Source organism: Lytechinus pictus, chromosome 9 (assembly GCF_037042905.1).
Source record: "Lytechinus pictus isolate F3 Inbred chromosome 9, Lp3.0, whole genome shotgun sequence".
In the NCBI taxonomy this organism is placed as follows: Eukaryota; Metazoa; Echinodermata; class Echinoidea; order Temnopleuroida; family Toxopneustidae; genus Lytechinus; species Lytechinus pictus.
In genome coordinates, this window is record NC_087253.1 from 19,598,333 (window position 1) to 19,616,271 (window position 17,939).

A 17,939-nucleotide genomic window follows, 5' to 3' on the forward strand; every position below is an offset into this window, starting at 1 on the left:
TGAGACAAGTAAGGTATGAAATAATATCTTACATTTCAATTGACACAGTACCGAAGTTTTTCCACACTAGCCAAACCACAGTAAGTCCTTGGCCAATCCGAAAGTGAGTGCTGGCGATGGCAAGCGAATGTTAATTGTTGTAAACCTTACCTAAATAACAAAAAGGTATCAGTTTTCTATCGACAGAAGAATAAGGAAGTTACTCAGAACCTTCTGTGAAAAGTTCTAGGCCTATATTGAAATATCCATGCACATTAAATAGCGCTAAAAATGTGAAGTGTGGAATTGCACCGGTTATCAGTAAGCTGAAGCTTAATTGGCTATCTACTGAGTATAGTATGGTAATAATTAACCTATGATTATGGAAATTTGTGGCACGTAAGCAGTCTGTGGCGTAATGAGCTAGAAATGTTGAGGGGTATGCATGCATGGCGTATATAGAAAGAAAGAAAAGCGTAAATTATTGTATATTATATTGTACTATGTCATATTATATATTACATTATTAAGAAATATTTTTCATAACTTTATGAAACATAATTTGCTTAGGGCCTATGTGTTCTTCAGTCCTGGTGCTCGCATTGTCTGTTTAATTCCTTTTGTACTAAAACATCCCGTTTTCAACTCAATAAATACCAAATAGGCCTATATTATAGTTCCAGTTATCATTGATTTATATAGTGGCATGATATCATGCTTCCTTTTCATGATTACCTAAAGTGGTTGCCCCCTTTTAAGGTCTGAATATAAAACATTTCCAATCCATACTTACGTTCGCGTTATTGGATTGGTAAGATATGTTAGCTCTTCATGAATTCCAAAAAACAATTCTTCAGTAAAATGTCAATTTTTCTAGTCTGAATATCGAAAATTTTCAGCTCGTGCTTCGCGCTCGCATCAATTGTATAGTAAAATACTTATGGTCTTAGTGAATTCCTACGAGCAAGCATTAGAATGCCCCTCTTCAGATTTGAATTTAAAAAAATTTCAGCTCGCGCTTCGCGCTCGCAATATTTGATTAGTGATATACGTACTATGTTCATGATTGCAATGTCTAAAAAAAGTGTTTCAAGTGTTTAAATGTAATTCTAACAAAATAAGCAAGCATTTGGCACACGCATTAGATGGCTATGGTGAGATACGTGTGCTCTTCATGAATTTTTAAAAACTGAGTTATGTCCCTGTTTGGGGTCAATTATGCACACACAAAAATTTCAGCTCGCGCTTCGCGCTCGCATTGTTTGTTTAGTGAGACAGGTACGTATCATGATAGTAAAAATTATATTGTCTCTTTTTTTAGGTCAGAATATACAAAAATTTCAGCTCGCGCTTCGCGCTCGCATTGATCAGTGAGATACATATCCGTTTAATGGCACAATCCTTAAAATTTCTCTTTTAGGTCAGAATAGGCCTACTTGGCAATTGAGCGCGCTTCGCGCGCCCACTTAGTGACTCAAATTTGTTGTTGGTGCCCCCCCCCCCCATGCCGTGACCCACGGTACGCCACTGCGAGCAATAGCCATTTACTCCACATACCATTTGGTCATAATTGAACTATAGGCCCCTAAGTCATGTAAGTGTTAATTGGGAAAAATGAATTAAACTAAACGGATAGGGCCTATGTCAAACCAACTTGTTATGAGACGAAATGGTCATAGAAAAAATGGTGATTAGACAATTAAAGTGGTGATCGGACCAAATGGTTGTTAGATGAAATGTTGTTGGGCGGAATGGCATTAGAGTAGACTAAATAAGACCATATGGTGAGTGGACGAGTTGGCAATGGACGAATTGGCAATTTACCAGTGATTTCACCCCTAAATGCACAAAAGAGCCCTCGCGAGCTCAATAAAAGGAGCCCTGGAAAATCTCCATGATTAATTGCAATGTTAGAGCTCATAAATCCAATGAAAACTTCATCGAAATCTGATAAGAAACAAAGGTTTAGCAATATTTAAAAGAAAAATCATCAAAAGAGCCCTCGAACCCCAAGGAGCCGCAAAATCCCCATGATCAGGGGCCGCGGAACGGTTTTCAAAGTGGGGGGGGGGGGGGGGGGGGCTGACCATGCATAAAATCACAATCGTATGGTCATTTTTACGTTTTTGTACATGGTTTTTGAAAAAAGTGGGGGGGGGAGGCTGAAGCCCCCCCAGCCCCCCCCCCCCCCCGCTTCCGCGGCCCCTGGAAGAGCCCCCACTGCACGGGGTCTTGACTCTTGGACAGAGCCCCCGGTATAGCTCTGGAGATTTAGCAAGTTATATGATAGACTTTAATTCATACGACATTATGCCTGCTATATACCATCCATCTTTCTTCCCGATCGTTATCTTCAGTCCTCGGCAGCCCGGTAGTGTTATTACTCCCTTTTCCTTATATTTTACAATTTAGATTTTGGCTCATTCCATTCTACATTCATTTCCCGCTTTTGTTTGCCTTTTTGCCATCTTTAATTTATTTCCCTAATCATGATAATGCATTTGTATGTCGGGGAGAATCGTTCTTTCTCACATAATAATAATAATAACATTTGTAGGGCGCTTTATACTGGTGTTTCAAACCCGGGGGGGGGGGCACTCGACCAAAAAAGTGGTAGGGGTGTGCCGCGGGCGAGACAAAAAACGGGGGCCTTGGAGCGGGCTCATTGTAAAAAGGAGGGTCCTCGGAACGAGCTTTGGAACTACAAATGTTTGTGAAAACGGGGGTCCTTGGAACGGGTCGCCTGTGTGCGAGTGCGTATGCATCCCTATGGAACGTACATGCAGCTAGCCCGGCGGCACGACTGACGGGCGCGCTAGCGGATAGGCGATGGTCAGACAGCGAACTGCGGCCGCTTTTCACCAAAATTGCGACCGGAACGGCGTAACGGAAAATATGCGAAGCCCTGGAGCGGATTTTTTTTCTTCTTTTTATCTCGAGAAAAAGAAAATGCTATGCTCTGGAGCGGCTTTCTATGTTCTTTTTCTCAATAAGACAAAAATGCTATGCCTCGGAACGGAAATTTGAGTGTAAAAATGGGGTCCCCTCCGCGGCACATACCCACTATGCATTATATACTGAGTGCCCCCCCCCCCGGGGTTTCAAAGCGCAGTACAGGTTGGCAGATACAGTCAATCCAACAAAATGAACAGAGCCCTAAATGAAAGAGGCTACCTCTATGGAGGCGCACAAAAAATGTTCTTCTTTCCTTCCTTTCCCGTTTTCTTTCTTTCCGTTTTCCCTTTTTATGTTTTTATGTTTGTATTATTTTTAATACATTAAGTATAATTTTTTACATTTTATCCAAAACGTAGATAAAAATAATCACAAAAATAAATTGGAAATAATTTAAAGTTTCATATGTGCCCCCCCCCCCAAAAAAAAAAGAATGTTGAGATTTCCGGTGTTCTCATGTTACAAGAATTACAGTTTCACTCTCGAATTCTCGGGGGGGGGGGGGTCATTAACCTACAAGTTACCTCTCCGGATCATGTGACTCGTCACGTGCGTAAACATCAGAGATGGGAAATGAGTCTAAAATAGTGGTAGCATCATTTCAACTTTTTAGTTAATTCAAGTACAACTCGTCGAGAGTTTGCGATCGGACAACTGTCAGCAGTATGAATTCTGACTTAAGCTGTAATTCAGTAACAGATGAGCTTCAAGTTCTAGAATCTGTCTTTTGTCAAAGCGGAGAATTCACACTCCATGATTTGAATGCAGAAGCAGGTATGTATTTGGAGCGTCCTGCGCCTCTCGAGCCAGCTCCCCGCCGGCCGACCGCGCCAGGCGCGCGGCGGCCCGTTCCATGCAATGCAAGACTCGGTCTTCGCCTTTGCTCCAACAGGCCAAGTCATGCAAGTGAGACTAAGTTAGACTGCAAGAGCTCGAGACGAGAGCTCAGGCAGTCAGCTCCAGTTGATCGCAAGTTCACAACTCTAAAGAGGATGTTGCAACGCCTGGCTATATGGTAGTGGATCGTATTACCGAACACTTTTCATGAATTCAATCATATCAAACACACTATTCTCATAAAATTCACCAAACTTTCACCATGAATACACAATTACCTACAAAATATAAATATGTAAAAATTTGGCCGAAATCGTTTTTCCTTTTTACGATATTAGCTTCCAATCGGACCCCTCTTCGCATGTGAAATATTTTGGTCACTTGAAAAAGGTATCGTATTACCGAACGTGTGTTTTCTATGGGAAAAGTTGAGAAAACAACAAAGTCACTGATGCGCTATTTTGACCATATCTTATTGTTTTTCGAATATTAAGACTTTGAAATTGTGTTTTAGACAATTTTTCATCATCTTTCTATTCAAGTTCTCTTTGAAAGGATGTTGCAAAATTTTGAGCGTATGGAATTATTTTCTGATGCGTATGATGCGCACGTTCGGTAATACAAGGCCGGTCGGTAATACAATCACTCACTATACTAACTGACTAACCTCGTACGCTGGACCGCGTTTGACCCTGGATTTCGAAGTAGTCGGCAAACACCGCTTCATTGCTGAACTGAAGTAATATTTGCCGGAACTCCTTCTCGCTACCCACCGGGGCTCTTTCCGGTAAGTAGCAATACACTAAAAAAAAAATTAGTCATTATTTGGAAATAATAATAGTACAAAAAGAGCAAATTCGCTTACCTCGGCCTGGAAAGTGACTTCGCTTGTCTCTTCTATGGAAATACAAGGAAGCCCGTTGGTGGCACGAATAAATTTCACAACCTTGAATCAGCTCCTCGGTAATTTTATAACCGTGTCCAAATTCTTTGAATGCGCAGTTCTTATGATTAATTGGCTAATTATGGGCACCAATAAATGAAATACCTTCAAAAACATAATTCAAGATTATTATTGGCGATGATAACACTTTTTTGCAAATAAGTTAAAACGATGACTAATAAAAAAAAAAAAAAGAAATATACGTGCCTGGAACGAAACCAGCAGTACGAGCTTTAACGAACAACAATAATATGGTATATCAAAGTCTATACAATGAAAAGATTGGACACTTCACGGACTTTAGTTCGTGTAATGCCTTGCGTTGATTTGCATGTAAAATAGATTAGGTGCCTAGTCTTTCCCTTGTCGTGTCTTTGGTATGAATATAAATCGCGCGCCCTCTTTTGGCCAAAAATTGATATCGTCGCTGATCAATTTTTATCTCCGTGAAATCTTCACTGAAGATCAAGGAAAAATACATATTTTTTAAAAGAAACTTCAAGAAGTCGCCAAAGGATCTAAATGGTTCGGTAAGTGTTATAGCAGAATGTGAAAATCCCAAATTATGTGATATGTTTTATTTGGGCAAAAGCCCATTATATATTTGCATGTGTCGTGTGTGTCGCGTGCATATGAATGATATTCCTTCACACGCAAGATGAAATGAACCCATGGGTGGATGCACTCGTCATCCCCGACCATTCGCCATACAGCAAAAGGTAGGGGATGGGACTGTACGGTGTTTAGGCCTGCTTCCTGGCAATTTTTTAACTTATGAAGAAAAGAGCAAAAGAGTTGGATTTACCAATGATTGTCAACAACGAAACAAAGATTTTGGTTCCACTGTAGCTCTGTTGTAACTTCACATCCAAGAAATATTACCCTTCTTCTATGATTTCTTTCTTAAATCGTTTAAAATTGTCAGGAAATTCTTCTTTATCCTCGTCTGTCCATAGAATCCTATGTAGAGTGCTGTAACGCCTCTTGTGCTGAATAAAAGAAAGCTAATGGGAGCGCGACCACAGAGCTGGATTATTCATGCTTCTGATCAATACCCGTTTCCAGTGAAGCCTGTTCCTGCGAAGGTAGTCTTTTTATCACCTGACACTAAATTTTTTTTCCACTATTTTTGTACATCAGAATTATATTTTTGTGACGGGTGGCGGAAGTGGGGGGGGGGGCGAGAGGGGACACGTCCCCCTAAATTTTAGATAGAGGGAATAGTTCCCCCTAAAAAGAAAAAGAAAAAAAAACAGGAAGAAAGAAAGAAAAAAGAATGGAGGAAAGGAAGGAAGGAAGCAAGCGATTTTCTTGAGGAAAAAAAATACAAGCAAAAAAAAAAAAACGCATCCAAATGGAGGGGATTTGGGTCAAATATTTTAACCTTATTTCCAGAAAAATCTTGGCTATAATTGACAGGGCCCTGGGAACTATTTTTTGAATGGGGGCGGCGAATTAAATATGCAAAGCCCCCCCCCCCCCAAAAAAAAAAAAGTTTTTCACAACCAAAATGGAGAACAAATTATTCCAGATAAATTTGAAAAGCAAAGGGGAAAAAAATCCAAAAGGGACACAGCCTTTAGAGTGCGGCAAATATTTCTTAGTAAAATTTAATATCAAGAAAATTTTGTTCCCTTTCCATAAAAATCTTAAGTAGTAATAGAACATAGCATAATATATTACACTTTCCCTTTTCTTTTCTTTCACAATTTTTTTGATTTCTTGTTCGTCCTATAGCCTTTCCATTCTACCATTATTTCCTGTTTCTCTTTTTTTTAAATTATAGATTCCATTTTGCTATCTCTTAATTCTTTCCCCTTTCTCACGCATGTATTAGCATTTCGGGATGAGTTTCTCACATTATGTTCTCCTTTCCTTCCTTTTCACTCTTTCCTCGCGTTTGACTTTTTATCTATATTCTTTCTTTCCCTTCATCTACTTTTCTCTTTTACCCTTTCCATTTTCCTTTCTTGCCCCCCCCCCCCTCAAGTTCTTTTTCTTCTCATTCTTTCCCTTTCCCCCTTTCCCCTTCTCCTTTTTTTCTTGGCCAAATCCGTCACAGGGGGGGGGGGGGGCTGTCCCCTGCCCTGTCTGTAACGCCACTGTTAGTAGTGAAAAGACTAGGAAATACTCAATTACCATTACATATATGAGGGTGTAGATATTCCCCCCCCCTCCTATTTTGATACTTCCACCTCGAATGAACAGTTGTAGCACCATCAGCGTACTTCCTTCTTTAATAAACTATGTTGTATGGTGAAAGGACCTATGATGATTAATTTATATATCCCCAGGAAATAATGTCATTTACTCTTATTCTTTAAATATGTTTATCGAGACGAAACAAGATTGCCAATTTGTCTTGAAAGAGGCTATCGAGACTTCCTTACCAGAATGCATCACGAGCTGAGTTTCGTCCAAACGGGTGGATAAACCTCTCTGGTTTCGTGAGATTTTTTTTCTTTTTCGATTTGTCACTGTTGAACACCATAGTAGCAACCCAGAGGATCAATCGCCATCACGCATAAATTTCGGTGAGTTTTTATTCATTTTTTTAATGTTGTAAGGTCAGTAGGAATGATCTTCTTTTGAAAAGATGTTAGGCTAAGTATCACATTTATAAAATTGCATGAGTTTGTGATACTTTGAATGACGGATGGGGGGAAAATGAGCAATGTATATTTGCACAATAGCACTGTATGCTGCCGAGAACGAGGTTATATTATAACCTCGTTCGTAGGATGAGTGGGTGGATGGGGCTCAGCATCTCGAACTTCATGTCGAAGATGAAATTAGAATTGGATGCACATTATGAGGAGTGAGGGGGCAGGGACCTGGGAACGATTTTTTCAGTGGGGGTGCTGATATCTCTCCTCAAAGATGGAGGGGGAGGAGGGGACACAATTGAGTTTTCCATAATAACACACACACACCCACCAACCTCCCCCCACACACACATATATACATATATATATATATATATATATATATATATATATATATATATATATATATATAAACATCTATATGACTGTCACTTCTTAGCTTTCTTTTTATAAAGGAACATGGATATATAATTAGAGCGCAAAGCGCGAGCTATTTTTTTTTTTGGGGGGGAATTTCATGTATTTTGTCCTGAAAATTGAACATTTTGAGCAATGTTTGTCACGGTCCTGAACAAGATGCGTATGTAACAAATAATATCTGCGAAGGTGATCAGTGCGAGCAGATATATTTTATATACGCTCTGGTCTGATCGAAAGGGAAGTGTTATAAGGACTGTTTGCAGTTACCCATTAAGACGATACATATATCAACAATCAAATAATGCGAGCGCGAAGCGCGAGCTGAAAAAAATTGACTTTCCGACCTAAATACTGGACAAACTAAGCACTTTTTGCAATCATGAAGAGGATAAGTATATAATTATACAATTGATGCGAACGCAAAGCGCGAGCGGAAATAAAAACGAGATTTCAGACCTAAAACAGGACATCTTAAGCACTTTTCTAATCATGAACAGGATAGGTATATAACTAAACAATTGATGCGAGCGCAAAGCACGAGCGGAAACAAAATTGAGATTTCAGACAAAAAAACGAGACATTCTAAGCACTTTTCTTATAATGAAGAGGATAGGTATATAATTATACAATTGATGCGAGTGCGAAGCGCGAGCGGAAATGAAAATGAGATTTCAGACCTAAAAACAGGACACAGGAAACAAAATTGAGATTTCAGACCTATAATTGGGACATTCTATTCATGTTTTGTAAATCAAGTGAGCGCAAAGCGCGAGCAGAAATTTTTTGATATTCTGATCTGAAACTTCACACTGAATGTAATATGGTTTGAACAGATAAAGAAAAATCAGACGAACATAAGAATAAAGATTTGATCAAAATCCGACAAAGAATATCAAAGTTATTGCATTTTAAAGATTAGCATTATTCCGGTGAAACAGTTTTAAGCATGTCTTCATTAATATTCAATGAGCAAACTGGTGATGTCATATCCCCACTTGTTCTTTTGAATTTTTTAAAATATCAAATTACAATGTAGGTTTATTCAATTTTTTCTACCAAGAATTCCCTTCAAGAACCAAAAACAATTAAATTGACAACTGATTTAGTCTATTAGATATTCTTTACTGCAACTTATTTCATTATACGGGGGACAAATCATTCACACTGGTATGAAAAAATGAAACAATTTTGATTCAATGTAATAACACAAGAAACAGGATAGTGGGGATGTGACATCTTCAACACACATGGGCAGAAATCCCAGAGGGGACAGGGGGGATGTGTCCCCTTCCAAAATAGTAGGGGGACACAATATCAAATTCCCCCTACTACTTTTGGTCTTTCATGGAGAAAAATACATCACTTCACAATCGAAATAATACCTTTTGGACTAAATGATCTTACATTTTGGGTAATAAACTTTTTTTCTTTTTTTTTTGCTTGTCATATTTTCCAGGCCTTGGTCCCCGTACCTTTGGGGACAGATTTCCGCACATGTCAACCCACCTGTTAAATATTCATGACGACATGCATATCACCATTTTCATAAAATATTGCTAAACTTTAGAATGAAATAACTCAACTATTTGTTATCAGATTTTCATAAAATTGTATTTGATATAAATATTTTCAGCCCGGAGTAGCCCCAAAACAAGCTGCGTATCTGAATAAACATGCGTGCGCGTGTTTAGAGTTAGACCCAGTATCTGGGCATTGTAAATACATTTTTTTATTACAAAAATCAATAATGCGAGCGCGAAGCGCGAGCAGAAAATATTTGATAGTCCGATCTGAAAAAGGGTGAATTTAAACATTATTTTAAGTACTGTGTCGGATAATTCTGAAGTGGGGGGGGGGGGGGGTTCTACAAAACGTCGTTCATTTTCATTACATTTCTGTCATTTATCAACTTACCACTAAATTTCCAGGAGGTGCTGCCTATGGAAAACAACACATGCAGCACCCCCAGCACCCCCGCTTCCCAGGGCCATGGGGCAGGGCGAAAAAGACTGAAATTTTATTTCTATTGTCTGTCTTGTAATTGTTTATACAAAACACGGGCGGTCGGGCGCGCACACACTTGAATCGACATAAAACCTAGAAGTTTCAAGTCTAACCACACCCATGTCCCTCCCCTGCTATCGAGTAGTGTGTAAACCAAACTATGGTTATCACGTATCGCGCGCGACCACGTCTGTATCGGAGTCGCGTTATAGGAGGGATGTTATTGGAATATGTGAAAGACTATGTAAATAATTTGCGATTGTCGGATGTGATAATTATGTACATCATAACATATATAAAAAAATACAAAGGGAACCTGATTTCGTGGGGGTGCTTCCTATGGAAAATAATACACGCAGCACCCCCAGGAAAATGTATGGGGGTGCTTCAGCACCCCCAGCACCCCCGCTTCCCAGGTCCCTGTGAGGGGGTATTTTCGAAGCTGTCATTGTCAAGTGAATCTGCATTTATCATTTGATGAGGGAGCTGATGATTCCATGAAGGGACAGATCATTGGGAACAATGTTGGGCAACACTTGTTTTTTTTTTGCCAAACTATAATTATAATTTATCTAGCAGATGTCTCGTTCTGAGTTGGAACTTCTAGTTCTCAGTTTTCTATAATCTTTAATTTCCAAGGGCTCTGTCATTCATTCAATGAACAAAGTTTAACCCACTCACACGTATTGCGAGGTTTGTATTAGTATACCGGTACTAACCTTGGGTTTAACCTTGTCCTCTGTTAGGACTCCCTGTGTGGTAAAATAAGGTTGGCAATGTTTGGCTTTTCTCCCTTTAGTCCTTGTTCTTGGGGAAAAGTGCTTGAGATTTTTACAATCTCTGTTTCCATTACAACTATTCATCATATAACTTGGCTCTGAAGTAAATTGAATGAATTTTTTTTTCTAAATTAGATTAAAATTAGAGATTGTTGAATGACAATTTTCTTGCAACTATACTTTCCACCAATAGAGGGCCTGTACAAAATATGCTCAAAATTTATATTTTTTAGTGCTCTGCATGGTGAATAAAAATGATCCCCAAGTTACTAATGAAAAATAAATCACAACTATATTGAAATAAATATTTTTTGTTACACAAGTGATATTTTGAAGAATTTTTAAAGTGTGTGTTGTGTACTACATAGATCAACAGATTCACCATAGGCAGGGTGGTTGAACAAGTGGGCTCTAGCTGTAGCTCATCTCTAAGACGAGCTCTAACAGTGGACAATCACGTTGCGTTGCATTCTAAAAGTACTCCTTCAAATTAAAATCAGATTTCATCTCGAAGATGAGCTCTAACAGTGGACAATCACGTTGCGTTGCATTCTAAAAGTACTCCTTCAAATTAAAATCAGATTTCTACAAGTTGATAATACTGTTTACCTTTTAGATTTGATTAATTTTTGTTGTTGAAAGTTATCACTAATGCAAAAATAAGATCTTGCCTTGTAGTAGTACTAATGTATTATAAATCCTATTCATATGCGCTCCTTCTGTCACCATAGTTTTGCAATACATTTCTTTCATATACTTTAAAGCCCATCATTAGCCTTGGTAAAGGTCTATGATGTGAACTACTTGATTATCATCTAACATTATCTTAATCTTAAACTTGTAATGCCAATTCTCTGTCAAATATTCAAACCAAATATATGTAGCGCCCTCTATCAGTTATATTTTTGTTTTCGTTTAAAAAGGGCTATTTGAAAATCTTACCATGGACCCTACCACAAATGATCTTACAAATTTAGGGAGTGGATATCAAAGAGCTACATTATCTACAGCACAGAGCATGCTTTATAGGTTTTATATTATACAGAGCAAAAATTGTGGTGTTACACGGTATACAAAGAGGACCACACCAGTTATTTTAAACCGGTGTTAATTGACAAAGTTAGTTTACAAGACCTTTGGTTGTTACATTTACACTCTGGTGTTATGTTCAATCTCTAGGATGTAATTATAACACCTCAGGGTGTGGTCCTCTATTGAAACCAACTGGTGTCAGTTTTTACAGTGTAGAAAAACCATGCATTTTTTATTATGATCGGGCACCCGATCAAAGTACATTTTCATGTAAAATCGTATAATCTATCAAATAAAACATATTTTCATATCATATCCTCCACTTCATTACTTATACCGGATGTACTGGAAATATGCAGAAAGCTGCAGCCAAGTTTCCAGGTCTAGCTTTCGTCCAAGCTCAAGCACTTGCAATCATTTTTGTCAAATCAAATCATTCCCAAGGGTGACTGTACCATTCTTAATTCCAGAACTTATCAAGCCCGGCTTTGAAGGAGTTTACAGATGGAGCAGAGACAACTCTATTTGGTAGCAAGTTCCAGTCATGCACTATTCTGGCTCCGAAGGCATTTGCTCTTACATCCAGTCTATTTCTTTTGTTGAAGAGTTTAAATGGGTGATCTCGGGTTGCCTCAACAGTAATAGACGAGAAGAACATATCCTTGTCAATTAAGCCAGTAAATTCCATGCACTATTATATAAGTCTGGAATCTCTGGTCCTCTTCTCATTCTGTATTGCAGGGATAATCATAATTATTTTAGGGCATACACAATCTGGTAATGAACTGATTAGGTCATAGCCACATTTTGGGGATTTACCAAAACTAAAGACAGACATGGTATAATTCAGTCTATTGTCTAGAAGCAATCTTCTCACGCAGAAAACAGCAAAACCTTTTAATATTTTAAGTTATGATATTGTTTTATGACATTTCTATTTTCAGGGTCAGCTCGATACACAATCACCGTATCAGATTCATCAAACAATGAACAATCTCCCAACCTTGGCTCAACCATAGCCATCACCTTTGCACCAGGTCCATGCTACCCTAAATCCTTGCCAGATATCAGTTTGACCTCTGACCTCCTGACCAGGAAAGCTGCTGATAAAATGAAGACCAGCCTTATTGAATATGCAAATGCGTATCTTTGTGGTGAACCAATGGCAATGGAGATCGTAGAGTGGATCCGCCTTCATTTCAAGGAGTATGCAAATTATGAGAACCAGCAGGAAATGACTCCTGAAAGCCAAGGTGAATAAGTGTTTCTTATAATTTTTATATTGTCGGGTTAAAAGTTCCTATTTTGCCATCAGTCCTTAGTATTCTTCCATCAATGTAGATATTTTGGCAAAGGCAAAAAGATATGCCTGAGTGTCTGTAAAGATTGGTCATATAACAGTGACCCCCTGCCCCTCCCCGCACACACACACACAAAAGAAAATAGAGTGATGATTTTGTAGGTCTAGGCATCTTAGCAATTGATATTGCCACTGTTTGAATACCTTGCTGTTAAATGTACTTAACCACAACCCCTCTAGGAGAGAAAGCAAAAATAACTGAACTAATACTTTTAGAAAGATAAAACTATATAACAAATACTTTGTTTATTTGTGAACTGGTTTTATCTCCTAGGCCTAGGGACTTGTGTGACTTCATTGCTGCGGCTTGATCACATGAGGGCTAAGGGTCGCTACATCAAGACATTGACAAGCTGGTGTGAAGAGCTAGGCATCATGGGAAGGATAATCTTCGTTGAGAGACTCATCTTAATCCTTCTTGAGGGTCATCAGGCAAGAGTCAAGGTCAGTATTAAAAATAATAAAAATAAAAAAATGTTTCGGTGGAGGTAATTTATTTCTAATTGCCACAAAACCATGACTGCTTTCAAGCAAGCTGGTAACCAGACTGGACCAAAGTCTTATAGTTTTAAAAAGAAACAAGTGCACACAAAGTTTCCAAAAATGCATGTAGCTTTGTCAATTTTTTGAGTATATTAGGATAAAAGAGCACTGTCGATTTAATGCACTGCTTAAGGGCAGAGGTGTCAAGGCCGGGAATTGAACCCCAGACTTTCAAATGTCTAGTCAGGCGCCTTAAACCACTCGGCCAAGGCACCTGTCCACAGGCTTATGTTCCTCTTTAATGGACCTGATATGCTTTAATTACCAAAGGACACTAATATGTAACAAGTGAGAATCTAACCTAGGGGGATGTTTCACAAAGATTTAAGTATGACTTATGGGGCGTTGCAAGGAACTTACGATCAATTGCAAGCCTATTTTTGTTCCCGAAATCATGCATATGCTGTGCAATTAATTGCAAATTTGCAACTGATTGCTAATCTGCTCCATGAAACAAGGAGTGTAATCTGATTTGTTATAGTTTAAAGTGATCAATCAATTGTAAAATTGCAATAGAATATTTGCGATTGATTGCAAATATTTTCTTGCAACAGCCCAGAGCTTAGAGTCGCACTTAAATGCATAGTTGCGTGCGGTATAAAAGACATCACTGCATTGGTCAGATCATGCCAAGAAGACGGGCACTGCTGCGTATTGATCAATAATATTGCGCGTTGCATATCATGTACGCATTGACAAGCAAAAAAAAAGAGGAAAAAAGTAGATTATCACCCCAAAAGTAAGGTCATTTCGTCCAAAATATGTGTTTGATTTCGAGTTTGAATGATGTATTTCTTTCCATCATAAAAGACCAAAAATAGTAGGAGGGACATTTGATATTTAAGTGCGACTCTAAGTCATACTTAAATCTTTGTGAAACGCCCTCCGGGTCACCTTAATGCGAAATGGTCAAACCACTGCTCCACGTACTGAGCAATCAAGCGTGTTCTTGTTACAACTGTAACTGGTACAAGGGAAGAGATCTCTCCCCAAAGGTAGGGGGACCATTGGTTGGAAAAATTTTTATTGTAAGGTCATTTCGACCAAAAGAAATATGACAAGCAAAAAAAAAAGGGAAAAAAAGTAGGTCATCACCCCGAAAGTAAGGTCATTTCGTCCAAAATATGTGTTTGATTTCGAGTTTGAATGATGTATTTCTTTCCATCATAAAAGACCAAAAATAGTAGGAGGGACATTTGATATTCTGTCCCCCCTACTATTCTTAGTAGGGGGACGCGTCCCCCTGGGATTTCCGCCCATGGCCTGGTATAATGACACTAAGACAATTAAAGATATAGAGTAGATGATATACAGCAATTAAATAATTATTGATAATAATCTCATTACATCATTCGTTCAATTTGAAAAGGTGGGTTAACTTTGATTGAGATGGGGTTTCACAAAAAATGCTTTTAGGCCTGACCACTCAGGGAAGTGCCTACCTCCTCCATGCTTGCAAATTTATTTCCTGATCTGCTCTTTCATAGGAATTTATTCTTCGACTGAAAACACAGAAGGTTGATGTGGATTCAAGTGGGAAGGCGTGCAAGGAGAAAATGATGAGTGTGCTGAGTGATAAGCCTACTGATAAACACAGGTTTGTTCTGGACATCAATTTTGTTATTTACTCAATAAGGGGGCCATAATCTGAAAGTTGTTATAAAAGAAAAGTTAACCTTGATATTTTGGGGTTTTTTTTAAAGCAGGAAAATATAAAAAATAATATTGGTAAAGATCCTTCAAGGAATAGCAGAGTTATAAATTAATAATTTGTATTCACCCTTCACTCAAAGAAAGTGGTTTGATTATGCAGCCTAAAGTGAATGGATGTGACTTGTGCAGAGTAGGTCCATCAAACGGCAAGGTGTATTTGTCCTAGTCTTGTGTCAAGACCCACATGTTGATCAAATTTTCAATCAGGGTCTATGACTGTAGCCTAGGTTTCGTTGGCGTGACTGACTTTTGGTCATTTTACCTGAATCAATCACAGACTTAAGTTCTTGGATTGTCTTTGCATGACAGAATATGTACCCCCTATTAACTGATTATTTATTGATTTTTAGTGACTCTTGTCGGGTTCTGATATGTGCATGCTATCATTTGTTGTAGCAATACTGTTTTATGAGTACCAAACATTCACTTTCATTTCCACAGGTTTTCATCCTTCGAGGTTTCAGAGATGGGAAGTGTCCAGGAACTGAGAAAGTATTTTGATTCGCTGAATTTATCACAACTTTATGACGAACATCTTCAACCACTGTGTAGACATCCATTGCAGGGTGCCATTAGATGACAAGGTCATCTCCAGGACACCAATGATCTCTTCCTGGTACTCTTGCCCATTTACATGATCAGCTGATTACAAGGTCACTCAGAAGGACACATGTTTACTGAGGACGTGCACCAACAGTAGATTTGAACTGTGGAGTCACTCAAAAACATGGAAATCACTCTAGGGATAGTGCTTTAAGTCATCACTATAACGGTGCCTGGACACACTGCCTGTGACTGTTTGGTAAAAGAACAATAAATTAATTTTATTAAAAGAAAGTTTGATTTTTTCTGTTTATGGTACTCTTGTTACTATCATACAGAGGAAATGACAATTTTGTTTAAAATATTTTTGTGGAAGGTTTGTTTGCATGCCTGTACTGATTTTGCATTCCACCACTGCCGTGCAGATGGGGGGGGGGGGGGGGGGGCGTAGGGGCCCATCACCCACCCCCCCCCCCCTGCAAGACCAAGAAACAAAGAAGAAAAGAGAGAACAGAAATGGGTAATGGGTGAAATAAAATAACATTTTTGAAATAGTATGTCAAAATCTGTCACAAAATATATTTTGTATTAAACAGGTCAAAATTTTCAGTTGCTTGCTCCGCTCCATGGCCTTGAGGAAGCGGAGGTGCTGGAGGTGCTGCATGTATTATTGTTCATAGGCAGCACCACCCTGGGGCCCGTTGCATTAAACTTGTGCCATAAAATAATTCTGGCAAATAAACAAAAACTCTGGCAAATAAAATTATGCTATTGATAATTATACATTTAAAAATTCTGGCAAAAAAATTGCCCGAGTATTTTATGGCAAAAGTTTTATGCAATGGGCCCCAGGAATTCAGGAAGGTGTGGAAAAATTGATAAATATATTCCAAATGACCTTCATTTTGTAGTGGAACCCCCCATTTTTTCTTGTTCAAATTTCTCAGAACCTAAATGGCCTCCATTTTGTAGTGATAACCCCCCCCCTTTTGTTTTATTTTTTGCTCATCAAATTTATATCAGCACCCCTACACAAAAAATCATACCCCCAGACCAATAAAACAAGGAAGAAAAGAGAAAACAGTAAAGAGTGAAATGAATAACATTTTGTGAATAGTATTTCAGAATCTATCACAAAATATATTTTGAGTTAAAAAGGTCAAATTAAAATTTTTAGTTGCTTGCTCCGCTCGCTCACAACTTTTTAGAAATCTTGCTCCTCATGCCGCATCTGTTCTCGTTAAAATGTTTGGCTCGTTACGCCACCGTACAACATGTAGGGGAGGAATAGGTAAGAGAACAGGTGGAAGAGATAACAAGAGTGAGAGAGAGAGATGCATGATTGTAAATTATGTGTGGGGTCAGGGTATATTGATAAGGGGGTGGGGTGGGGGCAGGAGAAACAGGACTTTATATCTTTTTTTCTCCCTATTGAATAACTGGGGTAGAAAACTAATTTATCTCACAATGGGTAGTACGTATTTAACGACCATGACCCCCTCTCTTGACACACCTATTTTAAATCCCTTCATCTTTTTTTCTAGCTCTGCTCCCCCCATTTTTCATCTTGCCTACTAGAAAATTTTATAGCCGGGGATGGTCGCCCCCCCCCCCCCCCGCCGCAGATCCATCGAGGGGGCCTAGAGGAGCCTTGAAAAGATTAAAAAAAAATTAAGGAAAAGGGTGAAAGGAAAGAGAGAGGAAAAGGAAGGAGTGGAGATAGAGAAGAAGGGAAAGGGAGGAAAAGGAAGTGGAAAATGGAGAGATGATACGAGGGAATGTAAGAGTAGAAGGATATAATGAAGGGAAATGGAAGGGAAAACAAAACAAAAAGGAGAGGGAAATGGGGAGAAAAATTAGAAATCGAGAAAGTAAAAACGGGGCAGCCCATACCATTGGGCGATATTTTTTAATTGTCTTTCCCTGATTTGTTTCCAAACAGAATTGAAAACCCCCCAAAATGAAAAAAAAAATAAATGAAGGCTTCGGCACGGATATACAGGGGCGGATCCAGCCTTCGCTAATAGGGGGGCCCAGATTTTTTTTCAGCCATATTTCCCCCGATCGGCTGCTCGAAGATGATTTTTGGTTTCTTTGAAAGGGTAGTCCTAATAGTCACTTCTTAGCTTTATTCTTATAAACCAACATGAATATATAATATCATTATAATCCTTATTTATATAATGCGAGCGCGAAGCACGAGCTAATTTTTTTTGGAAATCTTA

The 17,939-nt window shown here is 38.6% G+C and overlaps 1 protein-coding gene across 3 annotated transcripts; it reads left to right on the forward strand.

The window, feature by feature from the left end:
- Positions 1–3,464: 3,464 nt before the first annotated feature.
- LOC129268703 (RWD domain-containing protein 3-like) lies at positions 3,465–17,532 on the forward strand. 3 transcript variants are annotated; one of them, XR_010294674.1, is made up of 6 exons: positions 3,474–3,708; positions 12,500–12,808; positions 13,190–13,359; positions 14,946–15,055; positions 15,613–16,119; positions 16,181–17,376. XR_010294674.1 is itself a non-coding variant. In XM_064104889.1 (5 exons), exons 1-5 carry the CDS (start codon positions 3,600–3,602, stop codon positions 15,749–15,751), a joined length of 837 nt encoding a protein of 278 aa, XP_063960959.1. In that variant the 5' UTR covers positions 3,465–3,599; the 3' UTR covers positions 15,752–17,532. The 3 variants fall into 3 exon arrangements, 2 of the variants coding, with proteins under 2 accessions (XP_063960959.1, XP_054762199.2); XM_064104889.1 differs by having other exon boundaries at positions 3,465–3,708; positions 15,613–17,532; XM_054906224.2 differs by having other exon boundaries at positions 3,482–3,708; positions 13,196–13,359; positions 15,613–16,922.
- Positions 17,533–17,939: the final 407 nt, after the last annotated feature.